A 27,883-nucleotide genomic window follows, 5' to 3' on the forward strand; every position below is an offset into this window, starting at 1 on the left:
CAGCTCACTGTGCCCTGCTCCTGGTCAGTGATTCCCCTGGGCCATTCGACAGTTGAGAGATGGGGACTCGCAGGGAGGTCATAGATGGAGGGACCCAGAACCCAGGCACCAGAGCTTCTGTTCTCCACACATCCAGCCTTCCCTGTCTGAAGCTGAGATCCTGGGGTTAGAGAGCCCAGGGGCCTGGACCCCAGGGTGGGGAACAGCAAGGCTGCAGGCAATTCAGACCTTGTTAGAGCCCGGGGACAGCCTGGGGCCAGGACAAGGATGCTTGGCTTTCCAGCCCAGCTTCTCTCACATGGGAAGTGGGGCATGTACAGGCTGCCTCCTGACCCCATCCCCCCACCCTCAAAGCAGCCCCCAGGCTTCACACCATTCTCTGCCCACCCCTTACCTCCCAGCAAGATGATGGAGGTGAAAATTCTCAAGGGCCACAAAATCTGGGGCCCCAACTTCCTCCCACCACTTGCTGTGTGGCTGAGAGTAATTGTCTCGACCTCTCTGAGGTCCAGTTCCCTTTTTTTTTTTTTGTCTTTTTAGGGCTGCACCAGCAGCATATGGAAAGTTCCCAGGCTAGGGGTCGAATTGGAGCTACAGCTGCAGGCCTACACCACAGCCACAGCAATGCAGGATCTGAGCTGCATCTGCGACCTACGCCACAGCTCACGGCAACACCGGATCCTTAACCCACTGAGCAAGGTCAGGGATCCTGCGTCCTCACGGATGCTAGTCAGATTCGTTTCTGTTGAACCACTAAGGGAACTCCCAGTTCCTTTCTTAAGCTCAAGAAAGAGCATCGAATATCTACTCAGTGGCCTGCAGTTAGGCAAAGAGTTGGTTAAAAGCACAAATCTTTGCGTTCAAGTCAGAACAGAACTCTGTGGGGGCCCGAAAGAGGGAGACCCTGACCTCCTGGCTGCTCAGGCAGAATGCCCCAGAAAGGGGGATCAAATGAGCTTGTTCCACTGAACCACATCCACCCTGGAGAGTCATTTTGACCTCGTTTGTAAAAGACCATAAATAACCTAGTGCCCCCCACTGGGGATCTGCTGTGTAAACTCAGCTTCCTCCAGCCAAATACCAAGCGACTTTTCACAGACAGGCAGATCTCTCTATGCAGGGATAGATTAAATATAGCCACATATTCCCTGCAGCTTCCCTCTCAGTAGGGGGAATCTGGGGGCTTGCTTTAATGGTAAGAATATGGTAGGAGTGATGCTGTGGGCACTCAGACCTTAGTCTGCAGGGGAGCCCTGCGGCTTCCACCTCTGTCCTCTTGGAAGGCTGCCCTGGGGCCACTGTGTTAGAAGGAAGCTGGACCAGCTTATGGATGATGAAAGCCCCGTGGAGGCTGAGGCTCCCAGCCAACAGCCAGCTCCCAACACCCTTGTGAGGGTCTCAGTGTTGGCCCCTGTCAACACTGCAGGTGTCTGAGGTCTCCTGAATTAGCCCAGGTGACACCAGCATAGGAACTTTACAGCCAACCCACAAAACCATAAGGAATAATAAAGTATTTTATGCCACTCAGTTGGGGGATTTTTTTTTTTTCTAATTTACTTTTTGACCATGGGATGCCATGGCTTGATGTGGGAACTCAGTCCCCAGACCAGGGATTGTACCTGGGATGCAGTGCTGAAAGGGCTGTATCCTAATAACTAGACCACCAGGGAACTCCCAGTTGGGGGATGTTTGTTATGCAGTGAGAGGTCACTAAGACTTGCTGTGCCCAATGGCACAGTGAAAGCAAGTGTAGCAGGCTGATGTGCGTGTTGTCACACCATTTGTTTAAGACATTTTCAAGAAGTTCTTAAGCTTTTATGCTGTTTTTTAATACATAGAGAAGGCTCTAGAAAGATGATGCTGATGCAGGATTGAAGATGATGATCAAAGCTGGGGCGGAGGGGAATGTTAGCCTATTCCTAAGGTGTTAATATTTCACGAGAGATTTAATATTTAATATTTTACATTTAGTGTTATATTGAAATTTTAATATTTTACAAGGAGTCAGCGAAAGAGAAGGCCAGAAGCAGAGAGGGAGATGGAGAGGGAGAGTGAGGGAGGCAAAGCACGGCAGACACAGAGGCGGGGACTAGAGCCGGAAGAAGGAGAAAGGAGGACACGGTAACCTGGCCAGTGACACCGATCCCGCCCTCCTGCCCAGGGTATAAATCCCCCACCTGGCCCTGCTGGGCCACCAGCTGGCCCACCATGCCATCTGGAGGCTGCCCACTGACCCCAGCCCGGATCCCACCCTTCGAGCTCCCTACCCACGGTCAGCGCGGGCCCCGGAACAGCAGGCTGACGCTGCAGCCATCGGACCCGGGGCCAGCCCTGCTCCACGTGCCCACGGTCACCATGGCCCACAGCCTCCGAGTGCTGGCCCATAGGTCCCGGGTGCTATCCGCCGAGGCTCCACTCTGGGAGATTTTGCCAGACGCCTGGGCAGACGGGGAGAGACGGGCAGACCCTGGCTTGAGACCAGCTCAGCCCAGCCGGTGATCCCCAGGACCCCGCCCCACGGCAGATTCCAGAGTCTCCCGAAGCTGGACAGGACCCTGACATTGCTGACAGTCAGCCCTGTCCCTCCCCCCAGCTGCCTTGTCCCCCAAACAGCTTCGGTAACAGGATGGGCTGATGCACACCTTCTGGTCCCCTTTGCCCTCCCCCAACCCTTTTGTTATCCCCCTTCATTGTGAGGAAGTTGAGGCCCAGAGAGGTTGAGCAGCGTGTACAGGGTCACACAGGGGGGATCCTCAGCCGGTGGGCAGGCTCCCTCCAGCACTATCTGTCCCCCACATCCCTTCTGTGCTCTAAAGCCTTTATCATGGGTGCAGAAACTGAGACCTAAAGCTGGGTGGAGAGGGAAGGAGCACATATTAGAGGGACAGCAAACAGAGAATGGAAGGAACTGCCGGCCAGCCTGGCACCAGGACAGGGAGGGAACCTTCTCCCCTCCTCCTCACAGCCAGGTCCGGTCCTGTCGCCTACAGCCCCAGGGAGCCCTCATCCCTGCGCAACTGGAGCACCAGTGATGCCACAGATCCCCAGTGGCCGCCTGAGGCTACTGGCTGTCCATGTCCAGTCTCCTGGCCAGTGAGGCAGAAGAGGAACCGAGTCCTCCCGCCTGGACTCAGACACGGAGGTGGCTGGGAAAGGAAGAAGCTTTTGTCAACTTTACAAATGGGGTGGGAGGTCTTGGATCCCTGGGGCTGTTGGTTTGAGCTCAGTCTGGTCCAGGGTGGGAGTGGGGGTGCCCCGGGGGTCTGGTCCTCCTGCTTTCTGTGTCCTCCCGGGCTCCAAGCCCACCGAGAGCCCCCGCTGTTCACAGGAATAGGTCTCCTCCCCTCACCCCCCGCCCCACATCAGGCTGGGTGTTTCGTTGACGCTCAATAAACCCAGCTCACAGTGCCTCTGGCCTCCCGGTCTTTTCCTGCTTTCTACCTGTGTTCAGGGCCAAGGCCAGCTCCTGACATATCCCCACCAGCGCCCACCCACCCTGTCCCCAGCCGGGCTGACCAGAGCCAGTAGAGGTCAGGCCTCACCCAGGAATGAGGAGCCCAGGCAGATAACATTCCCAGCATATAGATCAGGACTTCTGAGAGGGGGGCCTTGGTTCCAGGAAGACATGCCCTTGGGCGCCACCCTGGTAACTGAGAATCTGAGTTCCCTTCCCCTGACCCCAACTCCCCCAAAGCACCAGACTCACACGCATTGTGTGTCTTAGAGGAATCCCCAAATCAGCATGCTCCAAGCTGATGCCCCCCTTCTGCCTGCCAACCTCCCTAGATTTCCCCATCCCAGGATGCACTGACCCAACTCCCCCACTTACTCAGGCCCCAAACCTTGGCATCACCCATGACCCTGCTACCCCTGACATCCCGTCCATCAGCAGCTACTGATAATTCTACTTTAGAACTTATCCCAGAGCTTTTAAGGAACAGATAACACCAATCCAAATTTAGAAACCAGAGAAGGAAGGAATGTCCCCCACCTGTTGTGTGAGGGCAGCATAAGCGAAAGGACATTACAGAAAAGGAAAACCACAGCCCAATATCTCTCATGAATATAGATGCAAGAATCAATCCCTCACAAAACGGCAGCAGAAGAGACCCAGCCCTCTACACAAAAGATGGTTCCACATAACCACCAAGTGGGGCCTGTGCCAGGAATGCAAGGTTAGTTTAACACCAGAAAATCCATCAATGTGATTCACCACATGTATAGAATAAAGAAGTTCCCACAACCATGTCATAGCTGCAGAAGAGGCATCTGACAAAATTCAATACCTATTCAGATTAAAATCTTGACAACTAGAAATAGAAGGGAGTGGAGGTCCCGTTGTGGTGCAGCAGACACAGTTCCAATCCGGCTAGGAACCATGAGGGTGCAGGTTTGATCCTTGGCCTTGCTCAGTGGGTTAAGGATCTAGTGTTGCCATGAGCTGTGATGTAGGTCACAGACCTGGCTTGGATCTGATGCTGTGGCTGTGGCTGTGGCCAGCAGCTGTAGCTCCATTTGGATCCCTAGCCTGGGAACCTCCATATGCTGTGGGTGCAGCCCTAAAAACTAAAAAAAAAAAATAGAAGGGAGTTCTTCAACCCGATAAAGGCCATCTGTGAAAAACTTACAGCTAACATCACTGTAAACGGGGAAAAACCAATGCTTTCCCCCAAGACCAGGAGCAAGGCAAGGATTTCCACAGTCTCCTTGGACATTGTACTTGAGAGTCTGAACAGTGCAATAGGGCAAGAAAATGAAATCAATGATATATGTTGGAAAAAAAGAACTAAGACAGTCCCTATTTGCAAAATCTGAAATTATTTGCTGCTGTGTTATTTACTTGCTTAAAATACTTGCTGTGATTCAGGATCCAGCACCTGTCACTTCGATCACAATGGTACCTGCCTTCTCTTGTCTCCCTGCACCCCCTCCAATCCCCTAGTTTTCAGCAGCAGGTCAGCTCAGAGAATGTCTTTGTCCCTTACTTAAAACCTTCCAGGGTCTTCCCATTACATCAGGACAAAACCTCACTCCTAGATCCTCAAAGTTGTGCAGGATCCCTCCTATCCCCGTCTCTGCCTTCACCTCCTCTCTCCTCAGCCACATTCACTCCACATTATCCTGCAACGGCCCCCACCCCCCCAACCCTCAAGGGTGTTAGGTTTAGTCCTACCCCAGGGCCTTTGCACATGCTGTCAGTGCTCCTGAACCATGCAAACCTCATCACTTGCTTTCTCTAGGCCATCACTCAATGGAAGTCTTTCCCTGACCCTCCTCCCCAAACAGCCCAATTCCTGATCACCACAGATCCAGCTTTATCCACGGTGCGATTTCAATCCTCAACCACCATCCACACTGATGTTACACAGATGGGTGTGTCCGTGTATTCTGTGCACTCCCCCCCAAGAAGCTCCCTGAGGTCAAGGACTGCACCTATCTTAGTCCATCTTATAACCCAGGCAAGATGCCAGGTATCCTAGGGGTACCAGTCACCAGGAGGTACATTGAATGAATGATTAGACAAATCCAGAAATAATTAGATTCTTCAACAAATACATGATAAAGAAAGAGAGAGGCAGAGAGAACTTATACATTAAAACAGACACCAACCAACTGCAATGAATGGATCTAATTTGGATCCCGATTTGAATAAAGTGTGAAAAAATTTACAAGGCAATCAGGGGAAATTGTGCCTGGCTAGACATTTGAGGATAATCAGGAATTGCTGTTAATTTTTAATTTTTGTACAGAATAATAGTGAAAGTATGTTTCTTCTAAGTCCTTATATTTTATTTTTTATTTCTTCGGCCATACCTGTGGCACACAAAATTTCCTGGGCCTAGGAACAAACCCACGCCACAGGAGTGATGATGCCGGATCCTTAACCTGCTGAGCCACCAGGGAATTCCTGAGTCCTTATATTTTAGATAAACAAATATTTATGGATAGAATTATATAGTGTCAAAGATGCGCCATGACATAGTTTGGGAGAACAAGGAGGGTCCTGCTGAAACAGGAGGGCTGGGTTCCTGGCAGGATTTGCTCCGGTTTTCTTGTGCTTGAAAATCTCCATAATAAGTTCCCATCGTGTCTCACCAGAAACGAATCTGACTAGTATCCATGAGGACACGGGTTCAATCCCTGGCCTTGCTCAGTGGGTTAAGGATCCAGCCTGGCTGTGATTGAGTGATCTACACACAAATTGATCTGTGGCATAGATCACAGACATGACTTGGATCTGGCTTTGCTGTGGCTGTGGTGTAGCCCATGGCTACAGCTCCAATTCGACCCCTAGCCTGGGAACCTCCATATGCCATGTTTGTGGCCCTAAAAAGACAAAAAACAAAAAACAAAAAACAAAAAAAAGAAAGAAAAGAAAGAAAGAAAAGGAAAAAAATCTCCATAATTAAAAGTTAACATAAGCCCACAGTTCCTTGGGTATCTTCTGGGGCTATTCATTTCTGTGTGTATCAGAGAAGTTGTTTATTTTTTTATTTTATTTTATTTTTTGTCTTTTTGCGTTTTCTAAGGCCACTTCCAGGGCATATGGAGATTCCCAGGCTAGGGGTCTAATCGGAGCCGTAGCCACTGGCCTACGCCAGAGCCACAGCAACACGGGATCCAAGCCGCGTCTGCGACCTACACCACAGCTCACAGCAATGCCAGATCCTTAACCCACTGAGCAAGGCCAGGGATTGAACCCACAACCTCATGGTTCCTAGTCGGATTTGTTAACCACTGCGCCACGACGGGAACTCCCAGAGGAGTTTTTTAAATGAATCCAGAACTTGCTTGGGAGGGGGTACTTGTCAGGGAGATATTTCTCAAAGCTCCTACCTTCCCTACCTAGAATCCTCCCACGTGGCCACACAAACATGATCCTCACACTCCCTGCCTAGACCCCTCTATGGCTCCCACCTTCCCTTCAGACAAAGGCTGAGTGCCCCTTCCATCTTCATCTCTCCTCGTTCCATGCTCACAGCTCTCCAAGAACATAGCATGTCCCCTTCTTGTGTCAATACTAAGTGGTGGCCCTGAGTGTCTAAGGGTCAGCCTCCATTCACCTGAGGACCACAAGGGAATTGAAATAGAGTTTTTGACTCACAAGTCCTGGAGGAGGATCACTGCATGCCTTGGGGGGCCCCTCAGGGAGGTCAAGGTGGGGGAGAGACAGAGAAAGCTCACGGGACCTGGGGCACAGGGCTCTGAGGGGGGATGCTGTGGGGCCCCCGCACTAAGGACAGCTTTCTCAATTCATCCAAAAAAGAGCAGGATTTTGGTAAGTTCTGCAGGGAGGCCCTGGGGGAGGGGGCCGTTTATCAGTCTGACTTGGGTCTCTGAAGACTGTCATCAAAGACCACATTTCACGAGGGGCAAGTGTCCATTCGAGGCCCTTGCCAGCCTCTAGGCCACACCAAAGGCTGCTAAGGCCCCAATGCCATGTCAGGGCAACCCTCCAGGCTCTCCTCCACAGGCCCTCTGCCGGCAGGCCTCTCCCAGCCACTGTGGCCTGTTTGTCCTGGGTCATTTGCCTTGCATCTGGCTTTGGGACCCTTCTTGAGAGCAGGAGTGGCATTTGGAGACTAGCACCCCCATGCACAGCCCGCAGAAATGCTGACTCAGTAAATAACATCAGCTAACAACTCACAGCTGTTTACTGTGCATCAGTGAGACTTGTAAACAGTACAGGCCCACATCCCCCCCACCCCCAACAGCCTAGAGGGACAGGTTGTTATGATGACCGCATTACAGATACAGCCACTGGGGCTCAGAGAGGTTAGGCCACTAGCTTAAAGTCACCCAGCAGGGACCCAGCGCTGTCCCAGGGGTCTGGATCCCAAGGCCTCAAACCCTCTGCACTCCTGCTTGCCAGAAACCCAGGACTCCCCTCCCATTTCGGAGGGGACCCACCAGTCCAGGGCCACCCTTGAGGTTCCCGAGGCACCGGCCCGACCGCCAGTCCTGTACATCTCGTCAGAGAAAGGAGGAGAAAAGAGAAGAAATTAAAATTTTAATTTTAGAAATAATTATTGCCACCTAAGGGTTCCTGCTGGCTTTCCTAGGCCCTAGGGTGCAGAATGGGGAGAGCCATGGCCCCACCACAACCCCACCCAGAGGGACACCCAGGGACTAGGGAAGACCCACCCTCACCCCACCCAGGAGGGCTGGCAGCCACCTCCAGGCCCTCTGCTCCAGGTCCACAGCTCCCCCATCTGGGCCCATCCTCTACTCCCAGGGGGTCCATCTCCATGGCAACATCCCCATCATAACCTTGGCAACCAGGTACTACTGCCCCACCACCTGGGAGGCTGGAAACACTGGCTGTATCCCTTTCCCACGCCCACTTTGCCCACCATGGCAACATCCCACTTGGGGGCTCTGGGCTTGGAGGGGGCCACCCAGTGGCTGAGCACACCTCCCTCTCCCTGATAAATAAACGGGGACAGCAATGCCTACATGCACATCCCAGTCGGGTGCTGAGGACTTACTATGTGCTCCAGGGATATCACGGTGAGCAAGACGGGCATGGCCACTGCTCTCAGTGGGCTCCTTCTTGGGACAGAGAGCAGGGAGATGCCGGCCAAGCACAGAGAGGACAAGACAAGAGAGTGGTTTCAGGGAGCAGGAGATGCTTTCCCACACAGACCCCCAGAAACCCACCTCCGGGGACAAAAGCGACAGCCTTCAATGTCACTGCATCTTTCGTTCATTTAGCCAGTATTTACTGGACACCTACTCTGTGTCTACCGCAACCACGGCAGCAAAGAATGCAGGGCCCATGATAAACAGTATAAATCAGTAAATTACAGTGTCTTAATGGGGGAGAGTGGCAAGTAGGCAGAGTTGGGACAGAAGGAAGGGAGGGGTGGAGACGGGAGCCACCATCAGCCCGGCTGATGTCTGGGGAAATGGCCGGGCAAGTAGAAGCAACAGCCGTGCAAAGGTCCTGAGGCAGGAAGCGCCCCTCAGCCAGGCAGAGCCGTCAAGCACCCTGGTGTCTCCCTGTGTCATTAAGTGACCCTAGAAGATGGATAATATTCAGGTCCCCATTTTACAGATTTGGAAACTGAGGCTGGAGGGGACTCTCCCACAGTCCCAAAGCCAGGAAGGGGCAGGACACAAGTTCAAACCCAAACCATCTCACAGGCCGCCTCCTGGGAAAAGCATCCCTGGCCCCCAGACCAGGTCAGGTACTGATTATTTGCTGAGTTTTCCACCCCCTTTTGTCATTATCTTCTGAGTCTCTTCCCCTGCAGGGTCTGTGGCTAACCCCTGCCACCTCTCCTCCCTCCAGCGCTTGACCTGGTACACAGTAGGTGCTCAATACGCACTCTCCTCCAAAAGCCCTGGGAGGCAGGTATCAGAGCCTCATTTTACAGAAGGGAGACAGAAGCTCAGAGCTGGCAAATAACCGCCCTGAGGTCACACAGCCTCTGCCGCAGTGACTCCTCTGTACAGGCACTGGGCTGGCCATGGGGGTGGGAACCACAAGGGAGGGGAGCCCACGTCCTCCTGGACCTCTGCAGGCCAGGAAGAGATCCGCCCCCTTGTCCCCTGGGGACCTGGCCTGCAGCCTCCTGGGATGCAGTTTCTGGGCTTCTGGCCAACGCGACAGTCTGGGAACGGAGCCTGCTTGAGTCACAGGTGGCTGAGCTGATGCCAAGCCACCAAGGAAGCAGCCGGGAGGGCGCAGCAGGCGCGGAAGGCTGGGAGGCGGGTGAGACCAGCAAGGTTACACGCCTGGCCCCTAGGGTAGCCAGGCCCACCTTGAGACAAAGGACATCTCTGACCCTTGATATACTGGTCTGCGAAATGGGAATGTGTCCACCTGTAGCAGCGAGGCTGCAGCAAGCACATGAGGGCCCCTGTTTAGAATGCAGCCCCCAACACCTAGTAAGCGCTGGGTAATCCCGCTGGGTGTTACCGGCATGACGGCGAGGTGGGGGATGGATTCCTCTCCCCGCCCCCCGCCCCGCGCTGTCCTCTGCTACTAATACCCTCACCCCACACTGCAGTGACGTCCTGCCTCCCACATCAGACTCCAGGGGGTGAACTCCCTACGGGGCCGATGCTGGGCTTGCCTTGTCCTGGGGATCCGGACATTCCAGTCCTGGTCCCCCTTCTGCTCTGGACTGTCTACCCTCAAGAACCACAATATCTCAGCCTTTTCACTCCAACATTTAGTGATAATAGGACATCTGCTCTGATGAGATGCCTTTTTTTCTTTTTTGTGGCTGCACCCCGGCATGTGGAATTTCCTGGGCCAGGAACCTAACCCACACCACAGCAGTGACCCAAACAACTGCAGTGACAGGCCAGATCCTTAACTCTGAGCCACCAGGGAACTCCCAAGATGCTTTTTATCGGATGAGGTGGCCCCCCCTCCTAACTTGGGACTCACAAGTATGAGGGTTCCCAGGGCTCCCAAACCACCACTGTATATAAAAGTGGAAGAGCCATTCTTCCCACAAAGGTCCACTGAGTACTCTGCACACTGCAGCTTGCCGGGCAGATAAACACAAGTGATTCCAAACCAGCCAAAAAGGATGAAGGGAAAGGCATTCCAGGCAGAGGGAAGGGCAGAGTGGAGGCCCTGAGACAGGCAGGAGCCTGGCACATTTGAGGAGCTGGGGAGCAGCACTGGGAAGGAGTGAGGCAGAGGGTGGGAGAAAGGCATGGGTAGGGAAGATCCAGAAACATACACCAAGTGTAGACATGATCTGGAGAGAAACAGGGAGCTATAGTCAGTTCTGGAGGTCAGCAGTGTAGCATCCTTTGGGCCCCTGTGGGGAATGGGCCTAGAGGGCTGGCTGGAACAGAAGAGGCTGGGACCGATGTCCAGGTGCCAGGTTGTGGGGGCCTGGACAGCGGGCAGCGAGGAGGGGACAGGTCCCAAAGGGGCGCAGATGCCGAGCCCCTCCTTCCTGCACCTCAGCCTCTTCAGGCCCACCAAGGCCATAGCCACGGGGGTCCTCACTCGCGCGAATGAGGACGGGTGCGCACGGAACCGCAAGCGCTCCGGGGGCCTGGACTCCCCTCCCCCGCCCGCCGCTCTGGTGCGCATCCGGCACCTGCGCGCACGTGTCCTCGCGCCCCGCAGCCCCGCACACCTGCGGCCCGGGAGCCGCGCACCCCAGCCAACCGGCCGCGCGCATGGCCGAGCGCAGCCCGTCGCGCCGGGGCGGGCGGCGGCGGGCACGCGCCGCCGGGGGCGCGCACGGCGGACCCGGGAGGCGGCGGCGGAGGTGGTTCGTGTTGGCTCCGGGCGGCCCCCGCGCCGCAGCCCGCGCCGTGTCCGCGGCGGAGCCGCCCAGGTGAGTGGCCGCGCCGGGCCTGGCTACCCCTTTCCGCCTGCGCCCCGCAGCCTGCGCTCGCGGCCTCCCCCTTCCTCGCCCGGGGGGCACTCTTCCTGCGCGCCCCTTCTGGGGGCATTGCTTCTCGCCAGGCCCCCAGAGCTCCCCCTGGAAACTTTGGGGGGCTGCTGCCCATGATGTGGTCCCCCTGTCCCTCCCCTGGAGCGCCGAGGAGAGGGGAGCCAGGTGGGCGTCTCTCTGGGGCAATGAGGACGCCTGGGGGAGATGCGTCCCTCCTCCGTGGGGAGGAAGAAGGGGGTATTGGCTGGGTCTAGTGATGGGGGACGGTGGGGATGGAAGCGTCAACCCTGAGCCTTTCTCTTCTACCCGCCACCGGGGTCTGGTCCAGCCTTGGGGGTGCCGAGCTGTCAGTGAGGTGAAGGAAGCGTTTGGGGTCCACACCTGGACCTGCTGCATCCCTGGGGCCGGGGACAGCCGAGTGAGAGAGATTGGGGGTGCAGCGCTGAGCCCCCTGCACCGTGGGCCCGAGTCCAAGCAGCAACAAGGATGGCGGGGCTTCTCCCCATCCTCTGAGTCTGGGCCTGAGTGCCCCCAGGGACTTTAGGGCCTGGCCTGGGAGGCCACTGAGCCCCATTCAACAAGTTGAAGTGGGGGAGACAGCACCTTGTGCCTTGATCTGGGTGCAGGAAATGACCAGTTCCTTAATTTTAAGACTGCCTTACAACTGATTTTTTTCAGCATGTGCCCTAGGCACTAACAGCACAGGTACCCCAGCCCCCCAGCTCTGAGGAATCAGGACTTCTGGGGTTTGTGCCCGTGAGCCCACATTCTAAACAAGCAGCAGCCCCTGGGGAATCCATGTTTGTGCAGAGATGGTTGAGAACCTCTTGTTTCTGGTGGGGGCGTGGGGAGGGGGGGTGTCTGCGGCACCATGGCAGCAGACAGAGGGACCATCTGGGGCTTGATATGTGTGTGCAGCGGGGGATACTTTCAGGGAAGGCAGGGCTATGAAACCTGGAGCAACCCAGGAGGGCTCCCTGGAGGGGGTATGGAGGCTGGGAAAGGGCTTGGGGTACGAGTGCCTGAAGGTGGAGGAAAAAGAGTCTCTGGATGAGGCCGATGGAGACCCGGTGCGCGCAGGCGGGGAGAGGTCTGGGGCCGTTGGGCTGCCATGCTCCATTTCCCTCTGAGCCATCTGAGACAGGATCCAAGCTGGAGGACCCATGGGCCTACCCCGTAACCCCACCCCCACCCCCAGTGCCGCCCCTCCACTGTCCCCAGATGGCCTGGGGTGATGGGAAGAGGCCACCCAACCATGGAGTGAGGGCTCAGAAGGGCTAAAGCCAGCCTTCCTCTGTTCTCTGCTTCTCCATTCTCTGTCCCAGCTAGTGACTTCCGGCAAAGGACAGCCCCCTCTGAGCTCCAAATTGGAAAGGGACATCAACATGGGATGTCATCACTCGAGGAGCATTCGCCCCAGGCCTGGTGCTGCTTGAGATGGATGCTGGGTTGGTGTGGGGCAGGCATCAGCATCCTCACCGTTGTGACAGCAGCTTGGCCTTGCACCCCTCAGCCTCAGTGTTCATCTGTAGAATGGAGGGGGCTGCTCCCAGCCACCCCCACATTACGCCCAGGATCTGCAGGTACCTTGCTGAGTGGGAATATAAAGCCGATCTGAGGCATCAGCTTGACTTCTCTTCCCACAATGCTGTCATTCTTGGGCACCCCTGAGTCACCACCTAGTCAGCAGGTAGAGCGCCTCTCGGAAGAACTCACCAAGCAAAGCTTGCCCCAGGTGGGCTCACCCGGGCAAGCTGCCCACCACCACATGTCAATCCCAGGCCTCTGAAGAGGGCTCTCCAGCTGCCCTCCCTAGTCGGGGGCTCTGGAATTCAGCAGAAGGGAGCTGGCATTGGACCCCGGTTCAGATGTTGACTCTTAAGCTGAGTGATGCAAGGTGAGCCAGGGACCACTCTTAGACTCTTTCTCTTCAAGGGGGCTTCATTATTCCCACCCTCAGGGCTGGGCCAGGCTAGCGCCTGAGCAGCCATGGGCATTCGGAACATGGCTCTGGACCTAGAGGCCTCTCCTGCAAAGAGGACAGTCAAGGCTCCCCTGCTCAGGCTGGCAAGGAAAGTGGGTCAGGAGGCCCCCAGCCCCCAAAGGATTAAGAGGGCTAACGGCAGACGGAGGCTAATTAGGACTTAATGAATTGTCACGGATGAAAGTCCCTGGAGGGCCCAGATCTAGGACGCAGGACACACCAGTCTTGAAGGGGTCACAGTGTGTCCTCAAAAGCAGGTTCTTGTGGCTGGGCCCCACCTCAAAAGTCCGTTTAGAAGCTCGAATGGGGAGCGTTTGGGGTCCGGCCAAACCACGCTACCTGGCTCCTTCCAGACCAGCTGTGGTGGGGGATGTGGGCCCAGCTGCCAGCATCTGTTCCCCACCCTACAGCCTCCTTGTGGGTTCAGCTGCTGCACCCCCGGGGGGCCTGGCTCAGCCTTGCCCAAAGTCCCCCTGCCCTGGGAGGGGACGGGAGGCAGAGTCCCATGCGGCCTGTGAGGAAGAAAGTGTGCTCAGAATAGATGGGGGAATGGGGGGGTAGGGTTGGGGCCTGGCCAGGAGGGAAAGAGGGCCTTGCTAGCAGGCCAGGAGCCCTGGGGCTAGACCGCCTCTGCTCCAGCAAGGCGTTCCCCTCCCCCCAGCAGCCCCAGCCCCTCGGGTGAAGAACTTTATGCAAATTAGTCCAGAGCTGCCTGGGGAGAAGGGGAAGAGAGGTTTCCTTTCCCAGGTCCTGCCTGGATGGTCAGATGTTGGGCCCCTGCCCTGCATAGGTGGGTCCCTGCTCTCAGCTGATGCTGAATACAAACCCTACAGGGCGCTTGGCCCCTCTGCCTTCCAGCTCCCAGAGCAGGCAAACAGCTCTATGGAGGCCTCCGCCCACTGCTGCTTCAAGACTGCAAAGACCCTGCATGAGTCTCCACCAATGGCCACAAACCTAGTGCTTCACACCACACACCCTGATGATCTCACAGCCCTGAGGTCAGAGGCCGAATGGGGCCTCTGGGCTAAAATCCAGGTGTGGGCGGGGCTGGTCCTTCCGGAGTCAGTTCCTGCCTTTTCCAGCTTCTGGAGGCACCGCATCCCTGGCTCGCGGCCCCGTCCTCCATCCTCACAGCCAGCAGCGAGGCATCTCCCCTCTCTCTGCCTCTGACCCTCCTGCCTCCCTGTTATGAGGACCTGGTGATAACACTGGGCTCCCCGGCGAATCCAGAGTCACCTGTATCTCAGGGAGAACTGAACAACATCCTTAATTTCATCCTCCTTTGCTACATAAATTAGGTTCCAGGGATCAGGACGTGAGTATCTTTGGAGGGGCCATTGTTCTGTGGACCCCAGACCCCACCTCCCCTGTTCTTTTTCCCTTAGCATTGCCCACATACAGCCTCTGTTTTGCCTCTTTCTTCTGTTTATCATCTATAGATGAGTGGCAGAGATTCTGTCTGTATTGTTCAAAGCTATTTCTCTCAAGAACTAGAATAGCGCCTGGCACACAGAAGATGCCTGTTAAATGCTTGTTGAACGAATGAATAAATGAATGAATGGAGTTCCCATTGTGGCACAGCAGAAACAAATCCCACTAGCATCCATGCAGATGCAGGTTCGATCCCTGGCCTCCCTCAGTGGGTTAAGGACCCAGTGTTGCTGTGAGCTGTGGTGTAAGTCGCAGACGCAGCTCAGATCCCAAGTTGCTGTGGCTGTGATGTGAGCCAGCAACTGCAGCCTTATTCTACCCCTAGCCTGGGAACTTCCATATGCCACAGGTGCAGCCCTAAAAATAATAGATAATAAGTAATAAATAAATAAATAGATGAGGTGACAGCTTGGCTGAGAGCAAAATGAGGCCTGGGACTCAGGGTGCCTGACCCTAGCCAGCACCCAGTGGAGACTTTTCTGGAAGGATCCCAGCTTATAAAGTACCATTCTGCTGACTTCTCACCTGCCCCTTCGTCAGCTGGGGCTGGTTGTTAGTCATGTCAGTCTCTTTTGCAGATGAGGAAACTGAGGCTCAGGGGGTTAAAAGTCTCTTCCAAGGCAGTCGGGTGGGTTTTAATGAGGACCAGGGAGTCCTTGTCCTGGCACTGAAGTTTCCCAGATTCTCTGCCTCATTCACTGTTTTGGTTTCTTTCTTTCTTTCTTTTTTTTCTTTTTTTTTTTTTTTTTGGCTTCACCTGCAACATGTGGAAGTTCTCAGGCCAGAGATCAAACCTGTGCCATAGCAGTGACCTGAGCCACACAGCAGTGACAATGCCAAGTCCTTAACTTCTAGGCCACCAGGGAACTCCCTCACTGGATATTCTTGGGCCCCCAGAGCACCCAGATCTGTGCTTGTTGGTGGCTGGGGGTAGAGAAAGGACTAATGTGGTCCCCGCCCTCACAACATCACTGTCCAGGCAGGAGACCCAAGTTTGCAGGCTCAGATGATGTAGGGTGACGGGGCCAGACCACACAAAACCAGACTCAGCTTCAAACTCCAACTCTGGTTCGTCATGCTCATACTCAGAATCCCCCCATGGCTCCCCATCACTCTCAGAATCAACACCCTGCTTGGTTCTGCCCTCGCCAATCCAACTCCCAGCCCCAAATGCAGGTGCACCCTGAACCCCCAGCCACTCCTCTGCCTTCCCTCCAAGCACCAGCCTACTTGCACCCCAAGGCCTTTGCCCTGGTGGGTCCTTCCACCCAAAGCACCATTTCCAGGACTTTCCCCTGGCTCGCTCCTGCCCACCTATCAGGTCTCAGCTCAGACAGGCCTTCCCACCCACGCTGGACACAGCATCAGACCACAGCAGACCCCCGCTTTCCCCAAATGATCTATTTCCTAGCTGTGTCTTGCCTGCTCACCAACCCAACTCAATGCTCAGTGAGAGAAGCAGACACAGAAGGACATACAACATGTGACTCCATGGGTGGGAAACATTCAGCACAGGCACATCCGCCGACACAGAGACACAGCCACAGATGCAGAGAGTGGGTTCCTGGTTGTCACGGGTTGGGGAGGGGATGCGAGCGGCTGCTGATGGGAATGGGACTTCTTTTTAGGGTGATGGAATGTTCTAGAATTAGATAGAAGTGATGGTTGCCCATATCTGTGGAAGTAGTAAAAAGCACTGGACATTTGAAATGGGATAGCAGTGCGCTGAGGAAGGCTGGGTGCCACTGCACCCCCAGGTCCTGAGCAGGGCCTGGCCCCCTCGAATGTAGCCGGGGAGCAGGATTCCACACACAGGTCAGCCCCCACCTCCCACCCACAGTGACCATGGCCACCCTGCTGAAGCTGCTGTGGCTGCCACTGTGGCTGTTGAGACTCTGTCTGTGGGGGTTGACACCTATTCTCCCAGACTGAGCTGGGGCAGCCCTGCCCCTGTGGGATTTGCCCCTCACAGGGAGAAGAAACAGGAAGGTTCTCAGCCACTAGCTCCCCCATCTGAAAAACGGGGGCAGGCAGCCCTGGTGCTGTAGGGGGTCTGGGGACTCTGGGGTCTGGTCTGCCCTATGCTCAGCATGGGAAAGGCTCAGTCCACGTGGGGAGGGAGTTTTCCGGCATCAGCAGCCACAGTGGGGACCCACCCCCAACATGGCTATACCTATAGCCCAGGAAGCGCCAAGCCCCCAGGCCTCGTCCATAAGCCACCTGCCTGCTAACCCTGAGGCTCTGTCAAGGGCAGATCCAGGGTCTCACAGTTCAGCCCCACTGGCCCAGGGCAGGCTCCTGGATCTGCAGAGCTGGCAGAAGCTGGGGTTCCATGAAGGACAGGCTCTCCCAACCCAACCCTGGGAGAGCCATGGAGAATAGGGGATGAGTCCTATGTTTGAGCCTTACATCTGCTTATCTCTTGCTGTGTGGCCCTGGGCAAGCCGCTTCCCTCTCTGGGCCTCTCCTGCCCCGTCCATAACACAAGCTGATAACCAGCCTGTTTCCTCCTGCTCTGTGCCCAACAACCTCAACAACAGGGCTCTTACCCAGTGATCCTGCCCCCAGAGGATTTGGGCAATGTCTGGGGACATCTGTGGTTGTCATGATGGCGCAGGGGCGGGGAGAACTTCTGGCATCAAGTGGGCGGGGCCAGGGAGGCTACTCCACCCCCCATAGCACCCAGGATAGATAGCCCTTCCCTGCCGAGAGTGCTCCAGCCCCAAAGATCAGTGGTGACAAGGGACCCTCCTACATCTCCAGATCCATTCTGCAGGTGGGAACACTGAGGCCAGCGGGATGAGGGGTGTCTGTTGAATGCCAGGGTGTGAGCAGGAGTCTGTGCTGGTGGGGGGTTGGCAGGGTTGGTGCTGGCCTGGCAGTGGCACAGATGCAGAGCGAGGTGGATCTGGGATATATTTGGAGGTGGAGCTGACAGCACCTGTGACGGATTGGCTGGGGGTGTAAGTGAGGCACTGCCAGGGGAGCGGTGAGGCTGGGACACTGCAGGGCCTCCTGCAGATGTCGGGAGATGGCTGGGCCCCCAGGGCTGGTGCTCAGGAGAGGCACAAGATCAGCAGCCAGCAGCAAACAGATGGTTTTTAGTCCTGGGCGGAGAGGACGCGAGGCCCCAGGAGGATGGCAGGTTCCTGCAGGGTGAAGAAAGGCAGGTAGGGACTTTGATGTCCCTGTGGGTGTCATCTCCCCCAAGGCCATGACCTCAAGGAAGAGGGAAGGGGCAGAGAAAGAAAGGTATAGAACCAATATCAGCCTGTCCACTGGGCCTCATTTTTTTTCTTTTTTCTTTTTGCTTTTTAGGACAGCACCGCGGCATATGGAGGTTCCCAGGCTAGGGGTTGAATCAGAGCTGCCAGCTTACACCATAGCAAGGGCCACACAGGATCCAAGCTGTGTCTGTGACCCACACCACAGCTCACAGCAATGCCAGATCCTTAACTCACTGAGTGAGGCCAGGGATCAAACCTACATCCTCATGGATACTAGTCAGATTCATTTCTGCTGAACCACAACGGGAACTCCCATTCAGCCTCATTTGATCATCCAGCCCAGCCCCAGTGCACGGCCATTGCCATGGGCCTGCCCCACGCACCACTGAGCATGACTGGTGTTCTCACTGCCTCTTGGGAAATGGACCCAATGCCCTAAAAACTTCACGACAGAAGCAGGACCAGAATCCAGACCCCTACCTTAGTCCAGACCTGGGATCCTAGCTCTAACCCCATTGCAAGGCCCAGGCCTCCAGGCCAGGAGATAGTCCCAGAGAGGGTGACCAGCTTGCTCGAGGTGCCCAGCCCACGATCATACAAGAGTGACAGAGATGGAGGGGTACTCGGGCATCTCGGCTCAGTACTGCCCCCACCCCCCAGCCCTCTACCAAGACCACCCTCCTGCAAGCTCTCCGGCTTCCCAGCCCAGCGCAGAAGAATGAGTTGAGTGATGCTTCTAGAAGCAGAGACAATTCCCCCTCTGCCCCCTCACCTGCCTGGAACCAGACCTTCCCGCCTGGGAAGCCGGAACCCTAAGCGGGAGGCTTCAGAAGCTCCAGCTGCCAGTGTGCCCAGCTGCCTCCCCACCACACAACTGCCCCCCGCAGAGGAGATGACAGGGCTGTGCTGGGAGGAGAGGTTAGAGGTCACGATCTGGGTCACAGCTGGAGCGCCCCTGCTGGGCTCCAAGGACCAGCCATACTCTCATCCCAGGAGCAATTACAGTGTGAGAGCTCCCAGGATGCCCCAGGTCTCACTCTCTTTGACAGGCAAGGTCCAGAGAGGGCGTGTCTCTCCTCCGAGGTCACACAGTGCCTCAGAGCAGAGGACTGTGCCAGTCTTTCTGTGACTGTATCACAAGTAGCTATGCCCTGGCTGTCCTGACCTCTTGTCACCTGAGTACTTTGTTCTTTTCCACCTTCTGTGACAGTTGTTTTTAAAAAATTCTTCCAGCTTATCAAGTTCCCGTTGTGGCTCAGCAGAAATGAATCTGACTAGCATCCATTAGGATGCAGGTTCGATCCCTGGCCTCGCTCAGTGGGTTAAGGATCCGGCATTGCTGTGAACTGTGGTGTGTAGGTCGCAGACGCAGCTCAGATCTGAACTGCTGTGGTGTAGGCCTGCGGCTGTAGCTCTGATTGGACCCTTAGCCTGGGAACCTCCATATGCTGTGAGTGCAGCCCTAAAAAAGCAAAAACAAAAACAAAAACAAACACCTTCCAGCTTAAAAGAAACAGTTTAAGCTTTGAAAACATCCTCTTTCCTCTGCAGTGCATACCCCGGCCTCCTTGCCTGGACTGCTCAGTCCCGCTGCCCCATCTGCTAGGCTCCCTTTCTCCCTAAGTCTCCATCCCTTCTCATTAACTAGATCATTGCAATCCTCTTGACACCTTCATCATCCTTTTCATGGATTTATTTTTCCCTGATTGTGGCCACCCGAGCTGGAAGAGAGTGTATTTACTCACCTTCTTTGTTATCTGTTGGCTCTGAGAAAGCTGACCTCTTTGTCTTGTGCACTCTGTGTCTGAAGCACATGGAAAATGCCTGGCCTCGTGTTTGTTGACTGACTGATGGAGGGAATAAACCAGTGAGGGGAAACCAGAGTTACAGGGTCTCCACATGTGATGATAAAGACAGGTCCAGCAAAAATAGCAGAATTTTGTTTTAAATTCTAGCTGGAGGAACCGCCAGAACCATCTCTGGGCTCTGTTTGAAAAAACAATAATAAAAAATGAAAGGAGATGAGCAAGTGTTACAGGGTTGTCACCCAACTTCACCCTGAGACTGTCCCCTGCTACCTCTGACGCGTCGTGTGAGCCTGAGCTTTGAGCCTCAGTGTTTCCCTCTGTAAAGTAGGGGTGACTTGGGGACACCCCCCCCGCCATGAGGTTATGGTGGGAATTAAATGGAACTATCCAGGTGGAGCCTTAGCACAGGGCTGGCCCAGATTTGCTTGATGAGGGTGTTGTTTCCAGTCCAGGAAGAGAAACAGCTTTGAACAGGGGTTTAAATGGCCTTTCAGAGAGACTGGAGTGGGGGGACTTTAGGGAAGAGAGCCACCAGGGAAGTGACATTGGGGGTGAGACCCCCATAAAGTCGAGGAGTGAGCCATGGGGAACTAGTGGTCTGGGTGTTGCCCAGCACATGCAAAGGCCCTGGGGCAGGACCACACCTGGTGTGTTAGAGGAATGAGGAGGAAGCTGGAGGGGCTAGAGCAGAGTGGTGGGGGGAGGAGGGGATGGGGGCCTGAAGTTCTCTACCATAGGAAAAACAATTCAGGCAGCTCCCCCAACAAGGAGTCTGTCTGGGGACCTGAATGGTACCATCCATTTCCTTCTTGGGGCAGCACCAGGGAGGGCCCAGCTCCACCACAGCAGGCTGCTGAGGAGCTGTCCCCCAGCCCTGGTTATGAACAGTTACCCCTGGACCACCAGGAGCAGCCCTGGCTGGACAATGACCTGGGAGTGACTCCAAGCCAGTTTAAGGGAGAAAGTTGCTAAGGCCCAAGAGGCAGCTGGACAGGGGACTGTCGGTCTGGCTCTTCCATGGCTCCTGGGACACAGCCTCCCTGCATGTTGTCCAGGGCAACCATATGGGAGAGAATGACCTAGAAAAAGAGCCTGGAAAGGGAGTTTGCCTCAGGGAAAGATTATGTTCCCTGCTATGCCCAGGTCTGGATTAAGGACAGCTGCAGTGGGAGGGCAAAGCCAGATGCCTCTCGCTTCTGCTCTCTGCCTCCCCGATGGCCTCCCCAGCGGGGGGCAGGGAGCTAAGACATTGACCTCCTAGAGACCCAAGGTGCCTCGGCCACTCCTTTCCCACCACTCACAGTGCTGTGCCACAGGGCGTGGGAGTTCCCAGGTGTTTCTGTTTTATTTATTTGCTTTATTTGTTTTCCCCCACGAATAGGATTGTGTTGTCTGTGATTGTATGGCAAACTTGATTCCCCCTAGCCCGGCCCCCAGTCTCCCATGAAACTCAGCCATCTTTCCTTGTGGGTATACTGAAATCTCCCAGCATTCCATGATAACCAGGGATTATGGCTTCTTTGATCCCCTATTGATGGGCATTTAGGTTAGCTCCACTTTGTCCTCTGTATAACTATACCTCAGCTTTCTTTCTCTATTAAGTACCTATGAGCCTTCTTAATCCCATAACAGGCACAATGCAATTTATTTAACCAATCCCTGTTGATGGATACTTAGATTAGTTCTGGGTTTTTTCCCCCTCATATAATGGCATCTCCACTGTCTTTCTTCCTTGGTACATACAAGGTTCTCCCTGTATTCTACTATTCCACAGCAGACAAAGACCACAGTTTATTCAACTCATCCCCTCTTGATGGATATCTAGGTTAGTTCCAGTTTTTTGCTGTTCCAAACAACACTGCAGCAAACCTCCTTGTTCAGGCTGCTCTGCTCCCCTGTGTGAATTTTCCTCACAGATCTATGGATACTCATTTAGGTTTTTGTTTTTGTTTTTTTTTGGCCAGGCCCGTGGCATGCAAAATTTCCTGGGCCAGGGATGGAAACTGTATCACAGCAGTGATGCTGGATCTTTAACCCACTGAGCCACCAGGGAACTCACCATTTAGGTCTTGTATTAGTGTGTGAAGCTGCCATAACAAAATACCACAGAGTTGCTCAAAACAACAGAATTTTGGAGTTTCCTGGTGGGTCAGTAGTTAAGGATCTGTTGTTGTCACTTCTGTGGCTCTGGTTACAGCTGTGGCGTGGGTTTGAGCTCTGGTCCAGGAACATCCATGTGCCTTCGGCACAGGCAAGAAGAAAAAAAATATGTATGGATATATATAACAATAGAAATGTATTCTCTCTGTTCTGGTGGCCAGACATCTGAAATCAAGGTGTCATCAGGGCTGTGCTCCCTCCAGAGATTCAAGGGGTGGGTCCTTCTGTGCTTCCTCCAGCTCTTGGCTGTTACCGGCCGTCTTTGGCGTCCCTTAGCTCATAAACCTGTTGTCAAATGGCCACCTTCCCTGAGTATCTGCATCTGAATGTGCCCTTTTATAAGGATACCCACACTACTCCCCTGTGAACTCATCTTAACCTGATGACACCAGTAAAGTACAGATTCACCCCTCAGTTACACAGGATTCATCTCTAGCATTAAGCCGGCCTTTACTCAGGGCTCTGTGTGTGTTTGCTCTCACCTAAAACTCCCAAAAGGGCCCAGGAAGGCAGGAGCTGGGCCCACAGATGTTTAGCAAATAAAGATCTACAGTCTGGGTCCCCGCTAACCCAGACCTACGGGAACAGGGAGGAAAAAGACAGCAGGGATGTGTCCAGGGGAGTCGGGGGTTGCCTGGGGGCTTCGGCTGCTAAGATGCTGAGAATAGCTTCCTGGCCAAGGGAGCAGCACCTCCAGCTGCCATCTAGCTATTCCCTCCCCACCTCCACCCACCTCAACCCAGGATCTAGGCTGCAGCCCAGCAGAGTGTAGGGATGGAGGATGGAGAGCCAGCTGACTGCCAGGAGAAATGGAACAACTCAGAAGGCGCAGGTGCACAGGCCCAGGCATTCGGGCATCTGCTCCTCCCCGGCCACACCATCCAGCTTCTGTGACCTTCCAGTGCATCTCCCACTCCCCACCCCTACTCATTCCTCTCCCAGCCTTGCCAGCCACTCTGCCTCAGGGCCTTTGCATTGGCTCTTGCCCCTGCTTGAAACCTCTTTCACCGATATCCAATGATCAGGGAAGAGCCCTTCCCTGATCATTCTTTGGGTCTATATTAGCTTCCCATGTCCAGAAACAAAGAACCACAAACTGAGTGGCTTAAAGCAACAGAAATCTATGTTCTCACAGTTCCAGAGGCCAGAAGTCTGAAATCTAGGAGTCTCAGGGCCATGTTCCTTCTGAAGGCTTCAAGAGAGGGTCTTTCCTGACTCTCCCTCAGCTTCTGGGGTCCCCTGGGCTTGTAGACACATCATTCTACCTCTGTCTTCACATGCCTATTCCTTCTGTGTGCATCTACTTGTGAATCCAAATGTCCCTTTTGTTATAAACCCATTGGTCATTGGATTTAGGACCACTCTGATCCAATATAACTTCATCTCAACCCATCACATCTGCAAAGATGCTATTTCCAAATGAGGCCCCCTTCCCACATACTGGGGTTAGGACTTGGACATATCTTTTGGGGGAACACAATTCAACCCAGTGCAGTGTCTCAGCTCAAATGTCACCTGTCCCGGTATGAAGTCGTTTCCTCCATGGACCTGATCACCTGATCATCCATTCATGCTGCTTCCCTTCACCGTCCTTGGGCAGAGGCCCCCAGGAGAGAGATCACAGGTCCCAAGGTGGATAAACGCTTCTTGAGCACACTGCTAGAATGGGATGTGGGGGTGGGGTGGCAGGATGACGGGATGTAGTTGCTAACGCTGCCCCCTCCCCCAGGTGCCCACAAGGATGGTGGTGTGGCCCTAGGCCCAGGCTCCGCACCATGACCTGCTGGCTGTGTGTCCTGAGCCTGCAGCTCCTGCTCCTGCCTGCAGCCCCGCCCCCGGCCGGGGGCTGCCCGGCCCGCTGTGAGTGCACAGCGCAGACGCGTGCGGTGGCCTGTCCCCGGCGCCGACTGACCGCTGTGCCTGACGGCATCCCGGCCGAGACACGCCTACTGGAGCTCAGCCGCAACCGCATCCGCTGCCTGAACCCGGGCGACCTGGCCGCCCTGCCGCTGCTGGAGGAGCTGGACCTGAGCGACAACGTGATCGCGCACGTGGAACCCGGCGCCTTCGCCAACCTGCCCCGCCTGCGCGAGCTGCGCCTCCGCGGCAACCTGCTCAAGCTCATCCCGCCTGGCGTCTTCACGCGCCTGGATAACCTTACGCTGCTGGACCTGAGTGAGAACAAATTGGTCATCCTCCTGGACTACACCTTCCAGGACCTGCGCAGCCTCCGCCGGCTGGAGGTGGGCGACAACGACCTGGTGTTCATCTCGCGCCGGGCCTTCGCGGGGCTGCTGGCCCTCGAGGAGCTGACCCTGGAGCGCTGCAACCTGACTGCGCTGTCGGGCGAGTCGCTGGGCCACCTGCGGGGCTTGGGCGCCCTGCGGCTGCGGCACCTGGCTATCGCCGCCCTGGAGGACCAAAACTTCCAGAGGCTCCCAGGGCTACTGCACCTGGAGATCGACAACTGGCCACTGCTGGAGGAGGTGGCCGCCGGCAGCCTGCGGGGTCTCAACCTGACCTCGCTATCGGTCACTCACACCAACATCACCGCCGTGCCAGCTGCCGCCCTGCGCCACCAGGCCCACCTCACCTGCCTCAATCTGTCGCACAACCCCATCAGCACGGTGCCGCGCGGATCCTTCCGTGACCTGGTGCGCCTGCGCGAGCTGCACCTGGCCGGAGCTCTACTGGCGGTGGTGGAGCCGCAGGCCTTCCTGGGGCTTCGGCAGATACGCCTGCTCAACCTCTCCAACAACCTGCTGTCCACGCTAGAGGAGAGCACCTTCCACTCTGTCAACACGCTGGAGACGCTGCGTGTGGACGGGAACCCGCTGGCCTGCGACTGCCGCCTGCTCTGGATCGTACAGCGCCGCAAGACCCTCAACTTTGACGGCCGCCTGCCCGCCTGCGCCACCCCAGCCGAGGTCCGTGGCGATGCGCTGCGCAACCTGCCAGACTCAGTGCTCTTCGAGTACTTCGTGTGCCGAAAGCCCAAGATCCGCGAGCGGCGGCTGCAGCACGTCACGGCGGCCGCGGGCGACGACGTACGCTTCCAGTGCCGCGCCGAAGGCGAGCCAGCTCCCACCGTGGCCTGGGTGACGCCACGGCACCGCGCGGTGACCGCCACCAGTGCCGGCCGGGCGCGCGTGCTGCCGGGCGGCACGCTGCAGATCCGGGATGCGCAGCCCGGGGACAGCGGCACTTACACGTGTGTGGCCAGCAACGCGGGTGGCAACGACACCTACTTCGCTACGCTGAGCGTGCAACCTGAGCCGGCCACCAACCGGACCCTGGGTGAGGGCCGCAACGACACGCAGGCGGCTATGCGCTTCCCGCTGGACCTCACCACCATTCTGGTGTCCACCGCCATGGGCTGCATCACCTTCCTGGGCGTCGTCCTCTTCTGCTTCCTGCTGCTCTTCGTGTGGAGCCGTGGCCGCGGGCAGCACAAGAACAACTTCTCCGTGGAGTACTCCTTCCGTAAGGTGGACGGGCCGGCCGCGGCCGCGGGCCAGAGCGGCGCCCGCAAGTTCAACATGAAGATGATCTGAGCGGCCCCCGGACGGCTTCCCGGACCCGGGCTGCTGGGCCTGGGCTGGAGGCTGCGTCTCTGTCCACGTCCATGCCAGCCCATTGCTGGCCCGTGTGCCGACCATGACCACCTATGCATTTCCCATAGGGGGCGGCCACAAGCCGGCTCCTAGCAGAACTTCCCCTTTTTTGTAGAGACCCAACCACAGGACTGTTTTTTCATCAGGATGCATCTTTTGCAGAGTTTCTCAAGTATTTTGTAAGGGTTTCACCCTGTCTTCCTGCCCTTGGTGTGGTCTCTGAGCAGAGTGGTGGTGGGTGGGTCTCAGAGACTCAGGGGCCTCACCATAAACAGCTCACACCTGGTGGAGATGGTCTACACCTGGGATTCCAAGGAAGGCTGCCTGCCCCCAGGCCAGGGCTCGTGAAAACCTGCACCATTCACACCTGGATGCCCCCCCCCACACACACACAGCACACACTTATGCAACTCTGGGACATACCACCAGACACACAGCCCCAGAGTGGAACACACACACACACCTCACACCCAGCTGACACTAGGAAGGTGCCCTGAGCTCCAGAGTTCACTGCAAGCACGCAAGGCTCACGGGAGAGCACAACCCACCCCTGGGATAGGCAGCTCACACCTGTGACACACCCAGCTCACACCACACAGTCAGCTCACACCAGGCCCCGCTCAGCTGGCCATCTTGGGACAGATCTCAGGGGCTGGGCTAGGGTCTCACCGAGCAGATCAGGCCCACCCTGAAGGGGTCCAGCACACAGGATGGTCCCTGACCCGCTGACCCAGGCCCCTGCTTCCAGACTCCCTCTCCCCAGGACCTGCTGGCTCACTAGGAGAAGCCATTTCCCCAGCTCCTCCCACCAGCCCTTCCAGCTGCCACTTGCTCCCCAAGCCCTCACCACACAGGAGGGACAGCTGTCCTGGCCCCTGGCCCAGGAGCATAACTTCCATGGTGTCCCTCTTCAGCAGGCAGTTGGAGTGATCTTCAGTCCTGAGTCTGACCCATCCCTGCCCAGCCCTGTGGCCCACTGCTCACCTCCAGAAGGAGACCAGAGCATGGATGGTTCTCCAGGTCCCTGTATTGTGCATGGCAGGGGCAGTGATGGGGAGCAAGGGCAGGACAGGAGGTCAAGGTACAGAGAGGCCTGGACCTGGGTCGTTGGGAGAAGGTGACAGAGACAGCTTGGTCTCTGCACCTTTGAGGCCGATCTAGGGCCAGAGAGTAGGGGATCACAGACAGATTTTACCTCAGGTGAAAGAGCTTCCACAAGATCATGGCCCTGTTGCCCTATAGATAGTGAGTACCCTGTCACTGAGGGTAGGCAAGCAGGAGCTGAGGTTTTGCAGAAGTATTCAGACACCAGATGGGACCATCCATGACCCTGCCTCCCCCAGCCTGGTCTTTGCCCCGACTCTCTACCTCGGCCAGACCACAGTTAGGGCATCACCAGGGGGGAAGGACACAAAAAATATTGTGGTGCCAGAGCTGGGCTGGAAGGGAGCTTGGTTCTGACCAGGAGATTAGACAGGATTCTCAAGGACCTCATATCATAGGAAGGCTCAAAGCCAGCTCCGCTCCTGCCCAGTCGTGTAATTTTAGTTGGCGACTAAGGATCACCTGGACCATTGATATCCATGTCTATAAAATGGGTCTGAGGGTAAAGCTTGGTGATTGACTGGGAGTCTGGGTCCCTTGAGAATTTTCTGAGATGAGCCAGAGGGAAAGCTGTCAACCCTGGAGGTTTTGAGCAAAGGAATCATACAAAATTGGAAAGGGGACACTGGCTATTCTCCCTGAGCTGGAAACATCAAGAGCCTTGGTCCTGTCCCCACAATGGGCACATGGGCCAACGGGGCTGACCGCAGTCAGCCAGGGGTGGGGACTCCCCAGCCCCATTCACAGCAGGATGTGAGTGAGGACCAAAGGGGGTGTCCAGCAGTCCTGTACTCTACCTACATCGAACAGAATGGACTAGTTTTTTCCCCTTAACATCCTCCTGACCTTGGTTGCCCTGACAACCCAGAGGGCCCCTCAAAACGACATCCAAGTGCCTTTAGCATCATCCAGATGGGAGAGAGGTCTTAGCAGTGTTAGGACTTAGAGAACATCATGAATTGGGATCTCCCAGCCCCTTCTGCTGCCCCGTCCCAAAACAAACCAAGACCCCCAAGCCCCTACCCTGCTGTGTTTGATTTGAATCCAATAAAAATGAAACCAATTTAATAACAAATGTCAGCGTTTAAAACAAAAATTCCCCTGGGAGAAGTGGGGGGAGAAGTAGGGGCTGCTGGGCTCCCTGGGGGAGCTACTTGGCTTCAGCCTCAAAGCTGAATGC

At 55.7% G+C, this 27,883-nt stretch overlaps 1 protein-coding gene across 1 annotated transcript; it reads left to right on the forward strand.

The window, feature by feature from the left end:
* LINGO3 (leucine rich repeat and Ig domain containing 3) lies at positions 11,221-27,771 on the forward strand. The gene is made up of 2 exons (XM_005654705.3): positions 11,221-11,315; positions 23,715-27,771. Exon 2 carries the CDS (start codon positions 23,761-23,763, stop codon positions 25,537-25,539), a length of 1,779 nt encoding a protein of 592 aa, XP_005654762.1. The 5' UTR covers positions 11,221-11,315; positions 23,715-23,760; the 3' UTR covers positions 25,540-27,771.

The sequence above is a fragment of the Sus scrofa genome, chromosome 2 (genome assembly GCF_000003025.6).
Source record: "Sus scrofa isolate TJ Tabasco breed Duroc chromosome 2, Sscrofa11.1, whole genome shotgun sequence".
Classification (NCBI taxonomy): Eukaryota; Metazoa; Chordata; class Mammalia; order Artiodactyla; family Suidae; genus Sus; species Sus scrofa.

What these genes read in the sequence shown, in the direction of transcription:
- LINGO3 (XM_005654705.3), top strand. Translation starts at nt 23,761, where the DNA reads ATGACCTGCTGGCTGTGTGTCCTGAGCCTGCAGCTCCTGCTCCTGCCT.